General features: G+C 36.0%; 3 protein-coding genes across 6 annotated transcripts in view; 2 read left to right on the forward strand and 1 right to left on the reverse strand.

Moving 5' to 3' along the window:
• Positions 1-4430, forward strand: part of LOC139962208 (tRNA-dihydrouridine(20a/20b) synthase [NAD(P)+]-like) — a 50775-nt gene extending 46345 nt beyond the window's left edge. For all 3 annotated transcript variants that reach the window (XM_071962207.1, XM_071962206.1, XM_071962208.1), the window contains 2 exons: positions 1964-2049; positions 3218-4430. In XM_071962207.1, the coding sequence (XP_071818308.1) occupies positions 1964-2049; positions 3218-3439 (308 nt within the window). In that variant the 3' untranslated portion in view covers positions 3440-4430. The remainder of the gene's footprint in view (positions 1-1963; positions 2050-3217) is intronic.
• Positions 4431-4453: 23 nt separating this feature from the next.
• LOC139962210 (U6 snRNA-associated Sm-like protein LSm3) lies at positions 4454-9332 on the reverse strand. Its single transcript, XM_071962209.1, has 4 exons — positions 9193-9332; positions 7290-7400; positions 5890-5985; positions 4454-5218 (listed from the first exon to the last, which is right to left on the reverse strand). The coding sequence occupies exons 1-4, from the start codon at positions 9211-9213 to the stop codon at positions 5132-5134; spliced, it is 315 nt and encodes a 104-aa protein (XP_071818310.1). The 5' UTR covers positions 9214-9332; the 3' UTR covers positions 4454-5131.
• A 5-nt stretch (positions 9333-9337) lies between these two features.
• LOC139962206 (DNA repair protein complementing XP-C cells homolog) lies at positions 9338-25120 on the forward strand. Of its 2 annotated transcripts, none has more exons than XM_071962200.1 (17): positions 9338-9478; positions 10147-11285; positions 11832-11934; positions 12615-12696; positions 13238-13395; positions 14025-14148; positions 14976-15068; positions 15574-16456; positions 17199-17342; positions 18047-18211; positions 18882-18939; positions 19917-20028; positions 21281-21373; positions 21629-21806; positions 22515-22608; positions 23239-23332; positions 24018-25120. In XM_071962200.1, the coding sequence occupies exons 2-17, from the start codon at positions 10151-10153 to the stop codon at positions 24267-24269; spliced, it is 3768 nt and encodes a 1255-aa protein (XP_071818301.1). In that variant the 5' UTR covers positions 9338-9478; positions 10147-10150; the 3' UTR covers positions 24270-25120. The 2 variants fall into 2 exon arrangements, with proteins under 2 accessions (XP_071818301.1, XP_071818302.1); XM_071962201.1 differs by lacking the exon at positions 9338-9478 and adding an exon at positions 9530-9548.
• Positions 25121-25440: the final 320 nt, after the last annotated feature.

The following is a 25440-nucleotide window of genomic DNA, read 5'->3' on the forward strand; positions in this document are numbered from 1 at the left end:
CTCGTAGCCATATAGATGTTTACACCAGTCAGGTTGGATTGATTACGCTGAGTCCCATGAAAGTAACAAGTGGGATTCAAATTAATCCCAAACGGATAAACAAGTGACACTGTATTAAACAAGAAAGCAAATCCAAAACATTTATAATATTTTGAATCCCAATTCACAGTGCCATAATATGTGCTTTCATTTGAACCAATTTTGAGATGATTTTCCTATTTCCACGTTTCTAATATAATAGCATAAAATTAAGGAAATGTGGAAGATATTACGGCCACTAACTTCAACTTAGAAGATTTGAAAAATTTCTAGTTCAACATTTCTAAAATTATAACTTCAAACCGCTAGTGGATGAATAATTTACCACAAATAACCCATCACTTTAGTCGTTCCAATTAATTTTAAAATTACATTAAACTCATTTCAAATATCAAAATAAGTTTACTTCCATATGCTTGCCAAACAGTGTAACTGCCACATGTCGTACAACTTCAAATAATGGGTGTGGCACAGTAAAATAATGTCTTTAATTGCAATCATCCACTAATTTACCAAAATTGATCCCCTGTTATGCATGCTATATTCTCATTACCTAAAAGCCACAAATAATGCATGCATGAAATATATATATATATATATATTTCATAGAGAAATTAAACAATTTTTCATAACTTCCAAAATAAAAACTGCTTGAACTTTTCCTAAATGTTGGTCTTCAAAGTTCTGGCATAATTTGCATTCCTTTAACATTGTTTATACCCTGTAGCAATTCAACATATTTTACCAAATAGTGTGTACTGTAAATACAATGCCATGAAACAGATTCTGGTACCCAGGCAACTTTTCCTAACACACTTCTTGCCAACAATGAATTCCAATTACACAACTTTATGGCCACAGGCTAATATGGGTTTTTCAAACGTGAATTAAATCCCATGCCATGTGTTGAAACGGAAAAATAATCAAGCGCCTAACCAAGAGAGACACATAGAAAAATATACTTTTTAAGAAAAGTCACCCAAGAAAGAACGAAAAACCAAACAACCGAATGACTGATCCGCTCTCAACCTCAGTCCCCTTGCATGGAAACTGTGACTGTGTGATCATCGTCAGGTGTGTATCACGATTCCCCTGGAAAGGGAACAGATACTTCACCTGATCTTAGCCAAAAGGCAGAGAAGGAACTAAAGAATGACACATAGAAAACCAAATGACTCCTTACAGGGTGATGTTTCCGCTAAGAGTGAGGTGTTTGCTCCAAACTAGCCTACATTAATTGGCTAATCCAATGTACAGAAAATATGTCGCATCTATTAGCACAGAGATTAGGATCACCTGCACATTGAGCAAATATACCCAAACACCTGTCTCTATAATGCTGGCACATTCCTACTACATAGCCAACATCACTGTACTCTGATTAGTTCCCTGGATTCAAAAGTTTTAGTACACAGAGGCTTGTTCACTCATACAAAAGATTACCAAGCTTACTATCACCAATAGTAAAATACACTGGCTCAATGGCCCATCAACTCTAAAGTGACACACCTAGCATCTCCCTCAAGTATACTGGCCCTCATTGGATTATATATTTTCCATGAGTCCATAAGAATGAAATTCAAAGAAGTAACAAAAACCATAGAGTAATAAATGTTTATATTATTTGCTGTGCAGGGAATCTAGAATTTTTGGCATTCTTTGCACTATAACTTTCCTTGGCATGTCTAGTACCACATAGCATACAGATTCTCTCAACAAACCAAAAGTTGATGGAGGAGATCAATATCATATTTGGCACCCTTTTCTAGTCCCCTGTGTATATCATATAGGGTGACGACCTGTTCTTCCAACAGCTACTATAGTGTGAAGAGCTGTTGTTGTTGATGGAGGGTCTGCTTACCATTTGCACCCATATTGAAGTCTTCTTTTATGAGTGGTATTCGTTTTATTTTAATGTACACAGGCGTTATGGCTGCTCGGGGAATGCTTCAGAATCCAGCCATGTATGCAGGCTATTCAGAAACACCTCTCTGTTGTGTCCAGGATTGGGTATGTCTCATATTTTCATGTTGCTAATTTGAGTATGTCTTCGTGTCAGAACACTCTCCATGGTTCCCTGGCATGTTCGTAAAGAGGCAGTCTGTATATCTACTGCATACCTCTTAATATTTACTTCAACCCGAATGCTTATCACCTGTGAGAACCCAATTCCCCATGTTCTCTTAGTTTGATGGAGTGCAAATTTGGCAGATGAACAGATTGCAGAATTGATAGGTTGTTTTGGTGCTACTATCTTAATTATTGGTTGTGTGTTATAAACAGAAACAGTGGCGGAGCGTCCATACAGTCAGAGGGGGCGAATGCCCCCCCTGACGGACTCAAATGGACTGCTGGCGCCCTTTTCAGCTTTTTACCACTTTTTATTTATTCGCGATTATTGACTTTTTTATTGCGCTCTCAAATACCTATTGACATTTGTCACATTTTGTTGGTGTAATTTTCTGACAAAATGGCGATGACACCTATTTATTCTTCTTTTATCTGCAAAATTAGCAAGGCCCGGAAAGAGTCATTTCCGGCGATCTAGGGAGTATCTTTACTCAAAAAAATTCTGTACGCTCTGCGCCAACCTGTGGTGGCGCTCCGCTTAGATAGTGTCAAAAGCGCCCCTACAGACCATTCTCGCCCCCCCCTGACCAATACCCCTAGCTCCGCCACTGAACAGAAAGCAAGACGACCATCTCTCAACATGATTTTGTAGTTATGCAAATTCATCAAAATGAAAAGTTTTGCAATGTGGACTGGGTTATCCTTGCAAACTAATACATAATATACTGACACATTTGCATGAAGTAGGAATAATAGCAACAACTTTGATAGATTGTTCATATATGAGATGCAAGCCTTCATCCATATATATTTTTTGGTGTCAGACAGGTTTACTCCCCACATGCCAATACTAAAAATTCCACTTGCAAATACACTTCAATTATTGCAACCACCTTTTGGACAGTTGTTGTTATACACATACTATACTTGATACTACAATTCATATGATCAAACAAATTGTACTAATTAAGAACAATTACAATGGAACCTACACTGATAAGTATTGAACTTTTATCGTCCAGATTTTTTTTTTTTTTTCGTAACCTGATAACTTCCTGTACCAACCCTTTTATGGGATAAACTCAAACTTTACTGTGTTTTCTTTCAGGTTGACCTAGCCATGGACTTGGGGACACCCTTCCTCTGCTTCCATCATCACCTGATTCAAATGTTGGAGCAGGTGACTGGTAAAGCCGAGAAGAAAGTCTTTAATGTATTGACCAGTACTGCGGGATTACTGGACCACTTAGAAGAAAACTATGGAATAGCGTACGATCCACAGAGGCTAGTCAATGGCCATGTCCAGAACACGGATGATTTAACTAGGTGACAAAACTGGTTACTATAGTGATCTACTTCATACACACTGTAGTAACTATCACTGGTATTATGTCGTCACAATGGCAGGTAGGCCTAGGCCAAGTTTGAATGCAGTGAGCACGTAGAGCACTCTGGAATATTGATGGTAGTTTATTGTTCTGATGCGAGAGGGTTGATTCAGAATATATATCAGAGTGACACAGACATCCAAAGTGTGGAGTCCTATTTCATGTCGGCTCTATAACAATGCCAAAAATATTGTGCTCACAGCATTATCCAGGAACATAGCCAGTGGCAGAGGGGTTTGGGCTTAGTGTCACTGCACCATTTCCTGATAAGGATGGTTAACTTGCAATCAATGAAGAATCCAAGTTGGGTCAGGCAGATGATCAAAAAAAATATGAATAGCAAATTATGGGAAGTCTTAACCAAATGACACCACTTGGGGAAATTTTTGTGTTTATTCGCAGATGTGCTTGGTCATTGTTGTACATTGTGGGACAGCGCAGAATTCACAAATGTCAAAGTCAGGCTACCTCTATCAAGATTTGCTTGATTTTACTTCTTTGCACATATTTATAAATGATATCTATCCTCGAGAGTTTTGCATTTCATCCTTCGAACACGGGGAAAAAGAACATGCAGTACAATAAGCTTCTTCATTTTCCCCAAAGTATTTAAACATAACAGTACAGCTGCATGCCTAGCCATACCAGTGTAGATCCTGTCACAAGGAAACCACTCACATGCTTTCTTTCAAAGTATATGAAGCTGTTGTTAGAACCAGTGGTAATGATGTGATGAAAAGATGGAACAATTTAAGTTACTTGAAAGTGGTGTAGTGAGGTGGGCTGAGGGGGGGGGGGGAGGGAGATTGGTGGAAGATTTGATGGCAACACAATGATTTGCCAGGGGTGTTATTTTACACCCGTAAAAGGCCCTTTTGATTTGTTTGTCATTTCTGCTTGTTGGAAATACCATTGATTTATTGTAAATAACATGAATAAAGAGTACAAAAATTAAATCTTGTTTGCAATTTTATTGCTTCACGTTTATGGTATAAACAATGGTTATGAAAAAATTTAAAAAAAACTGACTCATTTACTTTAACTAGACTGGTAACTTATAGTTAAGAAATGGGCAGATCACATGTACTACTTCGAAGAATCATTTGGTTTGTGGATGATGCAGTTAATTAATCACAGACACCATGTAAAATAGTATATTCCATAAAGGTTTCTTTGAAGGAATGTTATTACATAGCAATGTTACAAACCCAATTTTTTTAAATTTATTTTTAAGTATTCAGATGAGGTTAAGATAACTTGCATTCAGTGAATAAATACAGGAGAGAAACTTAAAATGGTGAACTAGCCAAAGAAAGTATCTCAATATATCAAATAAAAATTCAGAAAAGTCATCATTGACCATGCATGCTGCGTCATATGATACAACAATCTAACATGTGACGGTTTTTTCCAATACTTTGCCCATGATCCATGTCAATAAAAGGAGCATTTGAAACTTGGATGGTAGAAAATGTTGGCTTTTGATGACACAGGGTATCAGACCTTCACCAAAGGACACTTCACAGGTGTAACCTTGTATAATGTCATGACAAAACCCATAGAAAACATGGCTTTGGCTACATTTCTAAGATGTTTGTACAAAAACTTAAATTACAACAAGAACTGATGAGTTGCTATGCCCCTCCAGCTCTCAGTGGCGGTGAAACAAGGATAACTCCATCCCCTCGGACAAAGAGCATTGGAATATTTCTCCTGGTTGACTGTAAAGAAAAATCATATTAAAATTGTCTTTGTATGCTGGCAGTCAAATTTACAGAAAAATACTACAATGAAACAGTGAAAGATGATCTTCATTTAGCAATATATGGGGTAGTAAGAAGGGCCTTTTATCACTGAGACAATTGTTACAATTGGTAAAAGTATTGAGTAGTTACTTTGGTGATTATTTGGTAAATATGTGTAATGATGTAGCCTCATAATTCTTGAGTGGGGCCTTCATCTCCACACAGCTAGGAGGCAGTGGCACATCCCACTTTGATTTTCAAAATCATGGAAGTTAAAATATGAATCTAAGAGACTGACTTCGGTCAGCTTGCAGCTTTGATAAGCCAATGATGGCTTCTTCGCGAGTTCCTGCTTGCAGGAGGATCTAAAATACATACATACATACATTTAGCAATGTATGGGGTAATAAGAAGGGTAAATTGTAAAGCACCCTGGAAAGTGACAGCCACATTGTTACTGTTTTCATATTTCTACATGCAATACTACATTTTGAAATGCACGTGGTGCACAACTGGGGTGACACAGCTACTTAAAGTAAATGTGTGAGATAGGTCTGAAACATTGCTTGTTGACATGTTCTGCCTCAAAACCCTGCTTCAACAGATACAAGTTAAACTCATAATCAAAACACTCCTAACAGAATTACCTTGTATATTTCTTCATATGTCTCTTCATCAATTTCAACAGTTGTGACAGTTTCCTCAACATCTCCCAGGACCATATTCAAATGTTGATCATATGCCTGCAATGACATCAAATTTGTTCTACACATTAATTTGTACAGTTGTAGTATGTTTGTCTATGATACAGACAACAGCAACAACTGGACCTGTAGCCTGTTGATGATCAAAACTAGCAATACCACAGTAGATCATAAAATTGCTCAGTTAAATATATAGAGGTGAAATATTGTAGGAAATAGCAGGGCTATCCTCTGCTGACCTTTGACCGCTACTGAAGTTGACTGTGCAGGTGGCCTCCAATTCTCACCCCCCCACCCACCCCCCCAGAACCCACAATCAATAAAAATAAAACAATACTATTTAATTGTTATACTGAGTGAAATACCAAAAATGAAGGTTTTTCAAACTTTTGAATTTTTCATCATCAACCTATGTTGACCTCAAAATGGACTATGATCTCCCTGCAGAATGATAGGCTTCTGCCAATGTAAATGAAGCAAGGTAGTGGTGAGAAAAGAAGCAGTTGGATAATATACATGTTACGTGGAATACTTAACCTATGTCAACCTATTGCCTTTGGAAAAGTACATGTAACAAAACAATTAAAAGGAAACATTTCATTTTATTGCAATTTGATCAGGACAAGAATCTTAACAGGAGACATATATGAATTTCCATTTCTCCTTCACATATTGAACCATGCCTTATTTGGTTTCCAATAACTATGGTAATTCTGTACTTTGTGACAAGTGCTATTTCTGCAACACTGTAAAGGATGGTATCTCTTTTATTCAAGTGCCAGCACTTCATGGTTTTGATTATAGGACAAGATGGGACTTTTTGAATATTAGCAGGAGTTATACCATACGTGATTCCTACTTTGCTGAACATGCAAGTAGCAGGTGCAGGTACCAATTGCAAACACAACTTTCAGTCATTATTATTTATGGATCACTGAGGGCAGAAGCCATTATCTATAGAAACACAAGCCTTCGAATAATGACTTAGTTAGACTGTACATGTACTAACTATTTGGATTACTAAATCAGATACAGGGAACAAATTAAACAGATATCCAAGAGGCCACAGCCTTTTTTCTTATATAGATTTTCCAACAAAAAAGACATTCAAAACTGCTTAGACAATAGGGTGACTATATTTTCTGTGCATAGAACAATGTGGTCTCTATGCTCTGTGTCATGAAACATGAAATATGAACAAAACAAAACTTCCATGGAAGTCTTTCTCATATATAAGCTACTTTATAGGGAAGGGTTAGCTGATTTACTCATGATTATATCTATTCACAATTTAAAGCAGGATCTCGATTGATCACCAAGTAGAACACAGCCATGATACTCACATGCAATCGCCCCTTCAGCTCTCTGTCATTCCTCATCTTGACGTATATTCTCTCATCCAGACTGAGTCGGATCAAATCCAGAGGCTCTTCAACCACATTTGATGATGGTTGCTGCAGGAAGAAAAATGTATTCATTGTAACAATAAATAATTCATGGGTGGGTCATATACAAGATAAACAGGACCATAAAAAGATATAGGGTAGCTATTTCTACTTGGTAAAATAGCATTTTAGGTTGGGACTAATGGGATCAACCATTGTATTTATCACAACGAACATGAAATACAAAATTTACAGCTTATCCATGAACTGTATCATCCACCCATACCTTGCACCACAGCAAATTGTATAAAAGTTTTTCTGACATTCAGTTTCAGTTTATTTTCTCCACATCATCTCAGTGAGGTATAAGAGACATTTATATGGTACATTTCAATAGCAATCCAGAGATTAACAAAATGACAAATAACATAAGTGCATTGGGAGTAAAAAAGGAAAGAGAAAAGAATGACACACGTTCCTTCAACGATTTGTGCTGAACAGTTTGAGAGGAGAAAGAGGGGGGAGACTTTAGAAAAGTTTAAAAAGAAACATCGCGCCAGAGACTGTTAAAAGAAAGAAAGTTCCTTAAGAGACAAAACTTTAGAATTTTACTACAAAATTTACTCTGATTTTCAACGAAACTTTTATCCGACGATTGAAACAAATGCTTCATTTTAATAGAACTGGGTCTTTACCTACAAAATTGTTTCAAGAACTCAATCCTATCAGCTGAAAAGTAAGGACAAACAAATATTGTAATGGAATTCATCTCCTAAAGAATTTTGGTCACATAACTCACACAATCTTTCATGAAAATCAATGTTTGTCAACCTTCCATGTACGATAGGGAGTTTACCATTTACAAAGCGGAATTAACCTAGCCTAAGTTTACTCTGTGGGGGAAATTTAAGTTATTCAAATAAGTTCAAACTCATGTTTCTCTTTGTACATTCTGTAGACATTGCATTGGAAGTTCGAGTTATTGTTAACATGGTGATAGTCAGGTCCCAAATGCTCTGTTATCAGTCAGTCAAACCACCAAGTAAGGATATTTCACACCAAAAACTGTCTGTATTTAGTCTTGTAAATATACTGCACTTTAATGAGGCTAGTTACATGAAAAGTCATTGTGTGATTGCCTTTCTGAAACTAGACCTACTATCCATTGAAATATTCCATCAAACTTTTATAACATATTTTCATCATTTGATTTGGTCAAATTTCATGAATTCAACAGGTTTGGCTGACAATCCTCTTAGAAGTCTATTCACACTGCTGATGTCACTAATTTTGTATCAGGCATATAAGCGTAGAGTAGACAGTGATTTTACTAAAAACTGAAATTATTCTGAAACTTAGTACGCAATCATAGTTATCATGTTGCCTTGTTTTTCGTACAAAGGTTGTGACCAACTTAGTTTTAGTAATATTATGAAATAAGCCAGTTCTTAGACCAGTTTAGCCAGTTTGCTCAGATGACAGTTGACCTACAATGGATTTTGAACAGCTGGAAATAGCTGATGCTGTTCAGGTTTGTTAAACTCTTTACGATTCTGAAATTTGTACTTAATCACGACGTCGCTAAACTAGTACTGATGCCACTGGTTGCTGCAGCACACACATAGGCTACGACTAGTTTCATAACGATATGCAGTTATAAAGTAACAACTTCTGCTAGTCCTAGACTAGGCTAACAACAGAGTCACTGGTCAGTAGGCTAACGAGTAAAACTAACATTAACAATAATATTGTAAGCTAAGCCTAAGTTAGGATAACCATTCCTTTGCACATGACAGCAAAGTAAATAGATATCATTACACTTGATCCACACAGAAAATTCATTAATTGTAATAATGATAACCTGCTCCTGTTCTTCTGCCATTTCTGATTGTTTTTTTCGGGATCGGGTCACGCTGCAAGTTCGCTCAATGCGTACAAGAGACGTTGTTGACCCCGTTCTGACCTTTGTAAGCAATGATTATGCAGTACGTTATGTAAACAGCATTGCGTAAGTTTGACATGTGCTTTACGTACGGTCAATACAAAACAAAAATCCCAGGTACAGCTAAGCTGAACCGCGCAAAGGAAATTGAAGGGCTACCCTCACTTGACGTTACTGTATCGTCTATCCCAGAGATCAATTGAGAGTAAGTCCTCCATTACGTTATTTGGATACATAAGTTCCTTATGAAACTCTGAATTTTAAGTCCTATTTAAGTAAGTCTGTAAACAAGATTTTCAGCTTATTGATAAAAGTACGGAATAACTTTATAGTATAAACAAGCTAGGCTTTGTATACAAACAGCCTATCTGTCAACTAGGCCTAAGTTATTGTAATCCTTACTCCCAGCAATTTCTGAAACTTGAAAAGTATCGAATCATAATAGTAAGTTAGGAACTTGTTGTTTATGTATCAAACTGTGTGTACATTATTCCATAAACTGAAGTAGAATTCATGTGATCGGTGATGAAAATAGGCTACATCATTAGAAAGAAGCATATTAGTTCACCCATTTATAGTGAATAACTTTCCTAAACCATGTTTTCCAAATGCAAACACCTTTTAGGGCCTACCTAAGTACTTTGGTATACTGAACATATCGTGTTTACTTAAATTTAATAACTCATACTAAGCTTAAAAATGCCTCTCAAAGTTTGTGGTTTAGAAATCTATAACTGTATAGTTGTTTGTCTTTATTTGTACACAATTTGGTATTTCTTTCTGTGTGTGTTGCAATTCACGTAGGGCTGTTGTACATGTCAGCATTTAACAGTTTTATGTAACTTTGATCAACTTGATGCATGCCTTTAACAGATTCATGAAAATGAGTAGCAGACGTTCAAAGAGGAAGCCTCTTCAGAAGGTTTGTGATGATCAGAATGGAAGAGAGGTGAAAAAGAGGAAAAGAAAAGCCAAAGGACTGAACCATGAACAATTGCAAGGACATGTAGCAAGTGGCATCCAGCGATCAAGCAGATTAAAGAGTGCAAAGGCTGTCAACTATAGAGAAGAAGAGAACAGCTCAGGAAGTGAAGATCATGTTGAGAGGGATGATTCTGAATATGAGAACTCTGCTGAAGAGGATAAAGACTTTGATCTGTCACTAAAGAGGAGTGCTAAAAAGGCAAGTGTTCGAAGAGTCAAAGCAAAAATCAAGGAAGATATCAAACAAGACAAGGAGTCTTCAGACTCTGAAAATGATTTTATCAAAACTAATGTGTCATTTGAAGTGTCTAAGTTGAAGACAGAGATAAATCTTTCCAGTGATGAAGAAAGTGACATTGCAGATAGCAGTGGCAGAGGGGAAAAAGAGGGCTGTGATGTCGCTTTTGATGCATCTGGAAATGAATCTCATCTTCCCACCAGTGATTGTAAGCAGGATGTGGATGTAAAAGTGAACATCAGAGATGAAAAGACTCCCTCAAACATATTGAAAAGAAAGACATCTTTGTTTGAAGAAAGTGATGGTGAAGATGAAGACTTTGTTCATGATGAAGAAAAGGAGAGCCTAAAAACTGGAGCTGAGAGAGAGAAAAGAGCTGTTGTAAAGATTAAAAGATTGAAGGTGACAAAGGGACCAAAGGGACAACAAGAAGAGGAAAGTGTTGTGCCTGAAAAAAGTGAAGATGAGATTACAGAACCAAGGCAAAGACCCAAGAGAAAATGTAGGAAATCTCCTGTAAAGACAATACAAAACAAAAGCAAACAAAAGAGGCAGCCTGAAGGTATTAAGAAAGAAGTTGAAAAAAATGTGATTGTAGAGAAAAAAGGGAAGAAGCAGATGAACAAAACAAAACAGAAGAAGATCGAATGTAAGTCTGAGAAGTCGCATAATTCTCAAGAAAACGTGGAAGACATGAGTCCAACAATAAACACAGAAATGATCGACACAGATGCAAAGGATGGTGGCGACTTGTCTGAGAGCAGTGATGAAGAATGGGAAGATGTTGAAGGTACGAAATGACTATTCAAATCCTTTTTAATAAAAGCATTTGATTTCTCTTCTTTGATATCTGAATGGCTTCTAACTGGCATCCTCCAGCAAAGAAATGGTTAACAACCTGCTGTAGGTCTGCATCCAGCTCAATTGGCACAGAATAAGACTGCCAATCCATTTAAGAAACAAAATTATGTACAACCCTCTCAGGATGCTCCCAGAATAGATTAAGGATATAATTATCAAACTGATGAAGACTGAAAAACTAGAGAAAAATGGTGTTGATTTTGCAGACAAATTTCCACCTGCTCCTGGATTTACAATAGCTCCTAATATGTTGTTATCACGTACCTGTTCATGTTATTATTCTAATTTCAGGGTTGGGGAGGGGAAAGGGGGTTGTGGAACATGTGTCAAAGCAGGTGTCCAAGGAAAATTATGTTCTGGGAACAGAAATTGTCTTACACTTACCTATGGATCCAGCTGGCTCAGTCTTTTCCTCCGTATCACAATATAAAGTACATTTACTATATTACTAATTCTTTTGTATTTTCATCTGTAGATATTCAACCAGGAGTGAGTCCCAAGAAAAAGAAACAAACTGAATCAGCTGTCTCTTCTGTGGTAGAAATAGACATTGAGATGCCAGGAGCTGCTAAGAAAAAGTATGCTACTTGGTACACCACTGAGAAGTTACAGTTAACTTAACTGCATTAAAGGTCTGCTGTATAGACCCCAACTATAGCACGCTACCATGAAAAAGTTTCTTGAGATTACGTATTCGACCTGCCTTGGTTGTAAAATGACGTCCTTTTTCCAATGAGTCTGCAACGCCTGCCACATATTTTTTCTTGTATGAGGGTCTTTGTGTGAACGCTGTTTGATAAACTACACTGTAGACATGAACATATTTCTACACAGTGTTTACACAGAGAGCCTAATGGTGTTAAGAAGCTATGCAGGCTAATTGTAGAGCCCGAGGTTGATTTACGAATGTGGCAGATAGATTACGTAATCACAAAACTTTCCTAGCTGTAGCGTGCTATAATTGGAGCCAATAAAAGCAGATCTTCAAACTTACCTTTGGAAAACTTAATATTACATAATACTTTGAGGCACTGTTAGTACCAATGACAATGTAGTATCAGAGCTGATTTCATTCTGAGAGTTGCTTGAATTGATCTTTGATGACAGAATGACATTTTTCTTTAGTGTTACCAGGTTACATCATCCTCTTCCATTGTTGTGGAAATAAAGTCATAACTGGCATCATGTGACCAGTGGGTGAAAACATAAATCATTTTTACCCGACTAATACTTGATTTCTTTCTTACGTATTTTGAAGGAGGAAGGCCTATGATTGGGCAGACTATTATAGACGACTGCTGAACAGATTTAATAAAGACAGACAGATTGAATTACATAAGGTGAGCACAGTTTGCTGTTACCCTTTTATGTGTGTTGTCAATTGTCTTTCACATGCTCTGTTTCAATTAGAGAAAGATCTCCAAACTGTGGAAATAAGATTCATGCCATGGTGTTGTTAAAACATATTGTCTGACATATATGATGGTGGCAGAGTTGGCTTCCAAAATTTGTGGTGTAACGACACCCTATAATGACTCACTTTATGGAAGATTTGGATATTTAACAAATTTTATGAATGCATTTGGCAATATCCTATATGGGGATATAATTATAGCAAAAAGCATTCTGTATAAACCATTCATTTAAGAGAGAGAATAAGTTTAAATGATATGGATTTTGAAGAAGCCATGACCTCAGAATACATTGATACATGTGATGTGACATGCCAAACAACCCACTTTGATCCAGTTCAAACCTGATCAATGATACCTCAATAAATCCAGCTATTAAGGCACTTTGGGCCTAGTGTAACAATATCTATGCAACTTAATACTTAATGTTAAAATCAACCTTTGATTCATTGTCATGTTTTCCCGACAGATTCATCTTCTCTGCCTATTGGCCAATGGTTTCCATAGAAACAAGGTTTGTAATGAGCCTCTCCTACAAGCTACTGCACTTTCTCTGATCCCTCCAGATGTTCTGAAATACAAACCAAAAATGCTGAATACTGATTTTGTTTACAAGTTATTGTTTTGGTAAGTTGATCTGTAGCAAATGAAATTTGAGGATATGAATTTCTCAGCTCTAAGTTAATTTATTAAACCAAGCATTAAAATCTGGACCATACTTGTAGTGACTTAGTACAATAAACATTTCCTGTTACGTACATGAATGAAACTGCATATTAAAAACATTAAAATTGCTACATTTCTTAACAGAACTGACGAGAACAGTTTGAGACAAAAATCAAAGTTTGGCAGTGTTCAGTTAATCTTCACTACCATACTCTTAGTGAATTAGTACAATAAACATTTCCTGTTACGTTCATGAATGAAACTGCATATTAAAAACATTAAAATTTCTCCGTTTCTTAACAGAACTGATGAGAACAGTTTGAGTGAAAAATCAGTTTGGTAGTGTTCAGTTAATCTCTTGATATGCGCTTGATATTCTGGGTTGCATTTAATTTCCAGTGGATCTGATCTTTTGTTACGATGATTCAATATATTAATGGTCCCTGGTGAGCCCCCCCCTCCCCCATAATCAGGGGATGACTCCAATCTAGGGCTGGATAGTTCGGTTGACCCTGTGTCCTGTGGTTTGCTTCTTTGCTTGTTTAAATTAAATAACTCAAACACAATTTACACTTTCCCATCTTTTGCAGGTTTAGGAAACACTTTCCAGTGACCGCAGATTTACCCTGTTCCAGCCCACAGAATTTTCCCGTCTTCCAACTGATGCAAGCAATGCAGAATCAGAAGTTCAGCTCTGTAGAAGAAGTTGTCATTGTTAGTTTTACAATCAAATTGATTTCATTAGACAGTTCATGTTCTCATGAAAATGTTAGTTCTGGTGGAAATTTAGCCTGGCTTATGAAAGAGGAATAAATTCTATGTATCCAGATGATACTGTCATTCAATTCCTGAGTATAGTTTTGGAGATTGGAGATAAAGTTGAATTTGACTCAATTTTTACCAAAAGTGAAGTTCAAGCCATCATGTGTGATGTCATAGATGTACACTGACAATTTGTTTTATGGTTTTCTTCAAAAATGAACGAACAATTTTGTACTGACCAATTTGGATGTATCTCAATATGAATTAGAATACACTGTCTTAATTGGGATATTTGTTCACGTCACATCAGCTTATGTAAATATGAAATCCTATCTGATCCAAATGTCAAAATGAAAAAGAAAAGTGAAACAAAACCTTTTACTCTCAGTGTGCAACAATGACATCACACTTGTTTGCTTCAAGTTCACTTATGGTACAAAAAGGTCTCGATTTTAATTGTCAGTGTTTTTTAGTGTTTTGTCGCAGTTTTTTAGTGTTTTGTCGCATAGTCATCTTCATTAAACTCTGGAATGGAAATAAGTGATTAAATTATGACTTGGGAGAATATTTACAAGTGTGTCTTTGTTTCGATGGGGTTTGATTGTAGAGGTTTCTAAGTGCTGTGCTACAGTATCTTTCACAGCAAGGAAAGAATTGTGATGTCATCTTTCAAATGGATGATTGTTAACATTTGTTCTATTGGTAATGGGGCCTATAGGATATATTGCTTTGGGTGGAATTTTATTAAACATTTCTTACCGTATATGTTCCTTTCATAGGTTTTTGTCCTGTGCATCAGAGCACTCGGTGGAGATGCCAGACTTGTATTTTCCCTTCAGCCCATAACTTGGAAAGCAGATGTAGTTGAAAAGGTAAAATATTAGGATAGCAAATAAAAGAATTGTGAAAACTTTGCTTTTTGATATTCATACTGTAAGTAGTACAAAATAGCAAGTTACAAATCCTTCTTATTTAAAAGCATTTGCTAGGCATTTGTTGTATCATATTTTAGAAAGTATTCATATTCTACTCATTCCCCTGAGAGTGGATTTAAAGGTAATGGGGCCATAGTAGTCACTGAGAGTGGATTTAAAGGTAATGGGGCCATAGTAGTCAAATGCACCCTTCACCAAATCATGGTACACTCCTCATTCTTACTGCCAAACATTAGAGACTTCAACTTTCTGTACATTTCGGTCTGTGCTAATTAGGCAAATACATCAGTTGGCTCATACATGATGCAATACAGTTTTGCATTATATAAGACATTTTTTTTGTCTGTTTCAATGTTGATGTATGCTGCTATAAATGTAACCTGGTGGAAGGTATTATAGAAATGTGTTTTGACATGTGTCTCGTTTCTAATTCGGTGTCTAGAATTCCAAAGGCAAGAATTCAAAATCTTCCAGCCCCAAGTCACCTTTGACCCCTCCAGCCAAAGCAGAGAAGAGAAAAACAGTCAAAAAAGAACAAACCTCCAGTGAGACACCAAAAGCAAGTTCCAGCAAAGCTGCAAAGACAAACAAAAAGAACAGTGCCAGACAAAAAGCCAAGGATGTTAAAAAAGAAGTCAGAGATGTTGCTAAAGAAGACGAACAAATGTCTTCGAAGAAAAGGGAAGCAAAGGGTGGTAGGAAAAGGGTTTCAACATCTGTTACACGAAAACCCGGCCAAACACGGAAACTCACCAAAAACTCACAGTCGATAAAATATGATAGTCAAGATAATGATGATGATGATGACTTTGAAGAAGTGAAACAAACACCACAAAGAAGATTAAAGGTCAAAGGTCAAAAGTCATCTTCAAAGAAAGGCACGAGTGTGAAGGAGAGGAATGAGAGTAAGAACAACCGCAGAAAAGTTAAGTTGGAGGAAGATTCAGATCAGGATAGCGGAGACGAGATGATAACTCCAAAGAGAAACTTGAGAAGGAGGAAAGTCAAGAAGGCTACGGTGAGCAAATCGAGCAAAAGATCAGACGACGAAGGTGACGAGGAGGACAAACTGAGTAGTGAGGCTAGTAACTATTCTGAAGAAGAGTGGATTCATCAGAAGAAATCAGCTACCAAAACTGTCAAACAGGGAAACAAAATCAGTCCAAATGCATCCAAAGACTTGAATGACTCGGACAGCGACTTTGACATTGAAACGCTCAGCATGAAAAAACGTCAAACTTCTTCCTCAAAGCTACAGAAGAATTACAAGATTCTGTCATCAGATTCAGACAACATGGAGGAAATTGCAAAGAAGAGACCACAAGGTATTTTAAATGGTAAAATTTGGGGGTTTGTTTTTGAGTGTGGCTTTATTAAGGATTTATCATACCTTTGATGGGTATCATTGTGCATTTGCTTGTTTTTGTTTCTACATCTGAAATGCTGTACTGTTATCCAAACATTATGCAATTAGTGATAATGGAAGCAAACAATTTTTTTTCCATGCATAAGTTCATACTCTTGACTTTTTGAGGTTTTGAAATTCTGACTTATAAATCTAAAAATTTTGACTTTTTAATTTAAAAAATTTAGATTTCTTGTTTCTTGTCACTTAATATGAATCATTGTATTACAAGTGATGTTTCTCACAAAGAAAAATACATATATATATATATTTACTATTATCAGAGGTAATCATCAGTTTGATTTTATGAAATTAATATTCACAGAGATGTAATATATTTCATTATGCAAACATTATGCAATTAGTGATAATGGAAGCAAACAATTTTTTTTCCATGCATAAGTTCATACTCTTGACTTTTTGAGGTTTTGAAATTCTGACTTATAAATCTAAAAATTTTGACTTTTTAATTTAAAAAATTTAGATTTCTTGTTTCTTGTCACTTAATATGAATCATTGTATTACAAGTGATGTTTCTCACAAAGAAAAATACATATATATATATATTTACTATTATCAGAGGTAATCATCAGTTTGATTTTATGAAATTAATATTCACAGAGATGTAATATATTTCCACTTCAATTCCTCCACGAAAAAAGGTATAGATGTGTGGTGTGAAGTGTTTGTCCCAGCTGAGAACATGTGGGTTTCTGTTGATTGCAGTAATGGATTTGTCAACAAACCCCACCACCTAGAAGCCCTAGCAACCAAGCCCCTGTTGTATGTCATTGGATTTGACAAAGGTAAGACTTTCTTAAGATTAACAGTTGGATGTTTAAGGTATGTGAAAGATGAAAGCAGAAAGTAATTCTTGTTAAATTTTAGAAATGAAAGACAATTAATGTTCTTTGAATGTAAATCCTTCAGGGGCAGAGCGATGGTGAAGGGGATGGGGGGGGGGAGGTGGGGAGGTACATTGGATGTCACTTTATGCATTATTTTGTATCTGCTATGACTGTGCATAATTGTTAAAAACTAATGTAAAAAGATTTCTTTCATTTTCAAGGAGACTCAAATGCAGGATATGTTTGAAATCATTTAGTAGTGGTATATATTTCTTGAATCTTCGCAAACTGTAGTATGACCAATTTGCTTGTCATCATTCATTCTGAATATGCAAAGAATCTAATCCTTACCTGTACACAAATTTGAAATGAATTTGTTTACCGTTTATGAGAAAACTTTAAGTCCAGGTTGTCCAAAAGTGTCAGCAATTTGGTTTTTTTTTCTTTCTTAGTTTGCTGGAGGGACAAAATATATTTTCTCTGCAAACATGAGACAATCCCAATTATTCGGGACGTATGATATCATTACACACAATATACTTCATGGGTGGTAACAATATTACAAATTTCTGAGTGTTAATTCCACCATTGTAGAAAATTAGTTCAGACTACAATCTTTATGCGTCTGCTCGTCCAGTAATGGCTGTCGTTGATCTTTACAGACAATAGTGCCAAAGATATAACCCAGAGGTACGCTAAGCGTTGGATGGCATATAATATCAAGCTTAGGATTGAGAAGTTTGATGAAAACTGGTGGTCTGAGACTCTTGGAAGATACAAGAGCATGGACAAGAAAAGGAACAGAGTCGAAGACGAACAGATGGAAGGTCTGTGAACTTTGTGATTATCGTCTGAGAGAAGAAATGATTTCTGATATGTAAAATTATTTAAATTTGTTGCAGCATACTTGTTGCAGCATATTTCCATAAGGATATTTAACACCCATAAACAGAATTAAACTACACTATATTATATATATCAATCCATACTTCATTCCATTATTGCATATATGTCCCTACATTTATTCCTTTGGTTTACATGTTGACCTAACACATAAATATATATATGTAGCAAGTATCGAGTCACTCACAAATGGGATCATCAAATTGCCTTCAATTTTAACTTTGCTTAAATTTCTGACAATAATTTCCCTGGAGATTTTATCTATCTAGATTATCCTAAGACACATTAAATAGCTTATTCTGATGGTGGCATTCAAATTTTTTCTAAGATGAATAGATTTGAAAATAGTGTAAGGTTGATTGTTGGTGAAGATTATTGGTCTTCCCAGCATAGTTTTGGAATAATACTAATAATAGATTGGGGAAGTTCATGCCATTGGATTCTGTACTAGGATGTCCAAAACATTACACCTGTGACCAGTGTTACTTTTATGTATGCAAAGCACAAAATTGTGGTAAATTCTTCAACCCTTCAGAAACATTACATAGCATAAATTTAGTGATGACTGTGTTATCTTGTTTTGACTTTTGTTAGCTCACAATCTCGACAAGCCTCTCCCGAAGAGCATCGTGGAGTACAAGAACCATCCTATGTAAGTCTGATTGAAATGCTTTTGTATCCATCATAAAATAGTCTGTCAACACTGTTCATGTTCAATGCAGGAAAGAACAGATGTTTATGGTTTAATCTTCAGATAAGAAACACTGTAACATATGTCTGTCATTATTTGTCCTTGCATGGGCATAGTCACAGATGAGACAACTTTCTCATATAGATTAATTTTGTGTCGTTCTTCAAAGCGTTGATATCGACAGTAATGACTATACCTTTTCTTTGAGAAAATAGTTAGAACTATTCATACTGAAGGGTTACCATACCATATGACAATATATTTGTGCTTTCAGCAAACTTAATTGTCCCTATGTTCTGAAGGTCTTTGTAATATTAAGAGAGATCGCTGTTTTTATGATACGAAACTGAAACAGTACAAATGTAGTAAGCATCACTATACATGTCTTTCTGGGAAGCAGGATGCATTCATTCTCAACACACAAACATGATTGATGTCACCATATTAACCCCACAAGCTTGGGTGGGAATAGCTTTGTAACATGGACTACATAGTTGCAACAATAACTAAGCTTGCTGTATCTGCAATATAAGTACTTTTGTAATGTCAGGTTTAACATTGTTTAGGATCATACAGCTATTAAAAAAACTAAGTTAATACTATATTACCCTGTGTCCAATTTTTCAACCAAGAAGTATGAAATCCCTTCTACACTGTTGCTATAAGTGCTTCAAATCATGACATGAAAGTACATGACAAACAGAGTAGTACTTAACTTTTCAAATTTTTCCTCAACTGCCTGAAGCTGTAGTGAGGGTACAAGTATCCAGGGGATGTTTTTTTTCAGGATATTTTCTCATGAAACATTGACTCTTGCTCTTACTGTGGCATTCATGTAAATTGAAGCAATGTAAAGGAGGTATGCATGTTACATTTTTCCTGACATGTGAGTGTTCCTCTGCAACACCATTGATAATTCATTTCTGTCTTTATTTTAGGTATGCCTTGGAAAGACATCTCCTCAAATTTGAAGGCATCTACCCACCAACAGCTGCTGTGCTGGGATACTGCAGAGGAGAGCCGGTGTACTCACGTGAATGCGTTCACACCGTTAGTTGCATATTTTAATACAATTGTAGCTACTGCAATACTATTATTATACTGTTTTACATTTTCTAACTAGAATGTTGTAGTAATAAATTTGGCTTTTAAAATATGAATGGAAATATGTCAATATTGACATAATAGGTCACACCTGGATTTTGTATTAATGTGAACTCACATGAAGCGTTCACACTGTAAGTTTCATATTTTCAGTAGAATAGTAGCTAAAACTCCAATACTATTATTTTACATTTTCTCACAGAATGTTGTAGTAATAAATTTGGAGATTAGAATATGAATGGAAATATTTTAATATTGACAAAAATGGTCACATCAGGATTTTGTATTGGATGTTTCAGTAATCTTTGGTATTTTTCAGCACCTCTTCATAGCAAGTTCATAGACAGATAATATGAATCATAATTTCCAAAATCTAAGAATTTGTTATATATGTGAGATTCTGCATGACTGGTTCTTTGGTACCTCCATAATACTCAGTATGAAATTATCCATTCATTGTGCTTCTGACTTCAAGAATTTGATGAAAGTTGTGGAATATATATGTTAATAGAATCCACATGCACTTCTCAGGGCAAACCTTAGACAATCCAACCCTAATTCCAACCTGAGGGAATTTAAAATATGCTAAATTGCTTGATATAGTAGATGCATTTTCCACAGCTGCAGCCATAGAAGGAGAAAGCAAACACATTTTGTTGGTCTTGAAATTGTACTTTTATGTCCATTCATGCCAGCATTTGCATCCTGATTAGACTGTATAGCAAGTTTGAAATTTTCGCAGTATTCCTGTTCATGTAGCACAGTGTTGCTAAGGGGGCATAGCTTAACTATAACATAACCGATGGAAATGCATTTTATTTGGCAAAGTTGATAATTGTTGGTGATTTATGAAGTGCCCACTCTATTTTCAATCCCTCTAAGGCTAAAATAAAATTGATGCTGAAATTGTTTCAATTTGATGGATTAGAAGTTGGACATTGATAGTTGCCACTGACATGATCCCTCCAGTCATAGCAACTTAAATACTACTGTAATTGTTTTCTTTATATTATTTTATCATTAGAACTGACATTGCTAAACTTGATATACTGAGCTATAAAAATGTTTACAGAAAGTTAAACAAGAAAAGCAACTTCTCACACATTTGACAAGCTTCTATAAATATTAAAAAGTTTTTTTCTTTGAAAATTATTTTTCTTCTCTTTCATTTTTTTCTCCTTTTTCTCATTTTGCACAGCTGAAGTCAAAGCACACCTGGATGAAAGAAGCTCGTGTCGTGAAAGATGGAGAGCAACCATACAAATTTGTGAAGAAACTTATCAATCCATTTGTGAGTTATCTGCCATAAGTTATGATCTTTCAGTCAAAGCTGTTAAATATTCCTTTTTTTTTATTTTTAATATGGATTGTCAAAGGTTTAACTCTATTTATTGTCGTGATTTTTCCTTAATTGAAGCCTGAGCTAAACAAAGTCACTGCTATCAATATCACTTGCGGTACATAGTATAAGTATAAGTATACTATGCACAGAGTCTGCAACAACAGACACAATGTAATTATTACGTCATTTTCTTTGCTTTTCCAGAAACGGCATTTACTCACTCCAGAGGAACAGAACCAAATGCTGGATATTTATGGTGAATGGCAGACGGAGGATTATATACCACCACCGGCCAAAGATGGTATCGTCCCAAGGAATGAATATGGCAATGTAGAACTCTTTAAACCTTGCATGTTACCAAAGGGAACAGTTCATTTGCAAAGTGAGTATCCCATTATAGCAAATGGCTCTTCTAGGATTGTTATAAAATGTATTGACAGTAATTTGTCAAAACTATGAATATGTTACATAGTCCCAAGGAACGAATATGGCAATGTGGAATTTTTACAAAATGGGTGTGTATCTTGACTTTCGTTGTGGACAGATCACACAATAAACTCACACACCTGAAGTAGTGGATGAGGTTTTACAATGATTAGGTGGAAAGTTATTATGACATATAGCATTTTATGTTAGTGAGATACACAATCAAAACTTGAGTATGCCAGTAGGAAGGGGCCTTAATCTGCATGTACACAAAGAATTAACAACTTTTATTCTCTGCAAGTAGAGGTATTAAGGTTACATTCAACATTATGGTGACCAAAAGGTCGACATGGCCTCATACCTTAAAAAAACAAAGAAAGCTTTATGTAATCATAAGTTGAGATGGCACTTGTGGGATGAAGATGGTGGTGCTCTTTGACATGTCAATACAAACACTTTTGAGCCATTGTATGAAGCATGGTAACTGAATTTGCATAATTGTATTTGCATAACTGAATCATGCATAACTGAATCATGCATAACTGAATCATGCATAACTGATCATGCATAACTGAATTTTACAGTGTACCTAATCTTCGAGCTTTCTATGTTAACCACAAATCAGCAGGAAACTTGAAACTTGAATTTTATGTTTGATTTACAGTCCCCGGTCTGAACAGAGTGGCCAACAAGCTAGATATTGACTGTGCACCAGCAATGATGGGCTGGGAATTCCACAAGAGGTTTGCTTGTCCTATGTAAGTATTCGTATCTGTGTAATCATTCAAATGAGTGAGGTATTTGTATCATTACACTTGGCCAAGAGATCACAGATTAGATTTTTTGACATTTTGATATTGGCTTACAATCCAATGTGAGATCATTCATGCTCATTAAATCATGAATGTAATCATCTAACTATACCTTCCTCATCACATGGTGAGATGAGCTCTCAAGGGAAGTAATTTTAGGGAGTTTTAAGCAAATGTTTGTATCCTTTATGTTTGTGACATTTGGAAGGTTTGTTAAATGAAGAAAAAAGGCAAATTAAAGATGGTAGCTTCAGCTGAATATTTTGAGAGGAATGAGGGAGGCTGCTCCCCCCCCTTGGCCTCTTGGAACTGAACAGGAAAATTTCTTTCCTCCTGGAATTGAAGAGGAAAGTTGAAGCTTGCATGGTGTCTGTGACATGAAAAACACAAAACTTTTTAATATTCAAGTGACATATAGGTATTTTCACACTGACAAGAAATATACTAAATGTAGGATAAGTTAAAACTCATATTTGTGTCTGTATATCTGAGATTAATCATGTCAGCATATTGGGACCTGTTTTTGGAGGGATATACAACATTCATTGATCATGTCAATCATTTCATATCTTTTAGTCTGGATGGATTCGTTGTCTGTGAAGAGGTTGCAGATGTCCTGGTAGCAGCATGGGAGGAGGAAAAGGTGGAGCAAGAAAAGAAGAGGAAACTAGTGAGAACTTTTTTGGTTTTATAATCCTTTACAAAGATACCCTAAGGCCGATAACAGAGGACAGTCAAATATTTTCCTCCTCCCTGGGAAGATAAATAGAGAAACCCATCTTCTTTCATCAATGTGTATTGATGCTTCTTTGATGTTGCAAAATCATCAACAGGCTTCATTGCACTGCAAATGATTTTTGATATGAAAAGTTATGAAGATAATCCAATAGTATAGTGCTGCGAATTGTTTATCATTTAAATTAGGAAAATGCCCTGCGATGTTATTCTAGAAATGTTTCCTTTTTGGGTGTCAACTTTGAATGTGGCAGAAACGTATTGGTATTGGATAGGTGATAATATTTGCATTTTTGTTCCCTGTAACCACTCTGCAGTTGGAATTTTGGTACCCTCTGCTCTGTGAGCTGGGGAGGATAAGTGGCTTACCATTGGTTAGAAATTCAAAGTGGACGATCACATTTGTCTCTTAATTTTTAAACTCTTCTGAAGAGAGGATGCTAGTGCCCATTCATGATATCCAAATTTCCTCAAGTATGCCAACGTTTGGCTTCTTTAAGAACCTTGGGTGAATCTGCTAAAACTGGCAAAGTTGCAAAGTCAGCTGCCTAGCATATTTTGTAAAGCACATCTCAGTGACGTTGTGATGTTTACTATGTCCTCTCTGTATGATTTCATAGAAACGAGAACAACGGGCGATGAAAAACTGGAAGCATATCATCAAGAGCATCATGATTCGAGAGCGACTGAAAGAGAAGTACCAACTGGAGGAAGAGACAGAATCAGAAGAAACAAAAGAGAAAGGGAAAGGCAAGGGGAAGGGGAAGAAAGTACAGAAAACAAAGGCCTATTGGCCTCAAAATAAAATGACAACATTCGAGGGAGATGCAAGCAATCTGCTGCCGTTTGAAAAGAAACCCACAAAGTCATGAGAGATACCATGGGTTAGTGGGGGGGGGGCGACCAGGGCTGGGAACAAGGGAAGGGAAACATAGGGAGGGACTATAGAAAAGAACTTTCACTTAGATGTGGTGATATATGCAACAGTAAACACATTAAGTATAAAGTACAAAAGTAACTATGCAACAGTACTGGTAATAAAGTGTTGTTAATCTCTATAGAGAAAATCTCAACACATATGTAGAAATTTATTCGTCCACAAAATCCCCAGTCTTTCCTCTAGTACTGAAGACTGTAACTGCCATGTGTGAGATCTACACAAATACTTTAGACATTTTCTTATGCATTAATTATAACAACACTGTGCTTGAAAAAGGTCTTGAAACATCTCGGTATCCATGGTGATAAATGCCAGTACCATTCCTGATTTAGAAAGTTGTTATGTTAAATTTGAGAAACTGCAAGTTTGGGTTGAGAATATATCTACAGAATGGAGTTTTGTCTGTTGTTTCGCTCTGGAATGGGGTTACTTTAAATCATCTACGAGGGAATGCATGATCAAAATTCCATTCAACTGATCCTTTCAATAAAATGTCGGTTAAATGATACAAACTTTACAATTCAGATCATTGCTAACAGGAATAAATCACTTTTTTCAATTTTTTTTTTACATATTCCTCTCTATACATAGCAGCTCTTTTGTGTGAATCATTTACTAGTTATGCACTCAGTACTATTAATAATTTTTCAATGAAGTTGTTATTGTTGCACCGTTTTCTTAATGATCCGTTTCTATACATATATTCATATTTACTGTAGAGTAGCATGTAGCATACTGGTTTAGTTTTATAACATTTTCCAATAAAGAGATCAATGGATTCTATTTGTACTGTAGAAGTTGTGTTCATTTTTATTGGTTGTTACAATTAGAGTGGTCAACTTACCTTATGATATTCTCAGTTGCAATGTTCTGGAGTCCTGATGGTTGTCATAAAGTATTCAACCATTGCACAAGTTTCCTCATCACTTGGGATGAGGAGGGGGTGGGGGGAGTGCATGAAGGGAACAGGTTACCTGTCCTAGTGTAAGAATGAAGGCATTTTAACTGGGCCTTCAAAGGCCCTCCTCAGGACAATGTTCTTTTGTCTGTATGCATTACATGGCAATACTTGGAGTCATTTTTGGCACTGTTTGATACAGATT

Source organism: Apostichopus japonicus, chromosome 20, assembly GCF_037975245.1.
Source record: "Apostichopus japonicus isolate 1M-3 chromosome 20, ASM3797524v1, whole genome shotgun sequence".
Lineage (NCBI taxonomy): Eukaryota > Metazoa > Echinodermata > Holothuroidea > Aspidochirotida > Stichopodidae > Apostichopus > Apostichopus japonicus.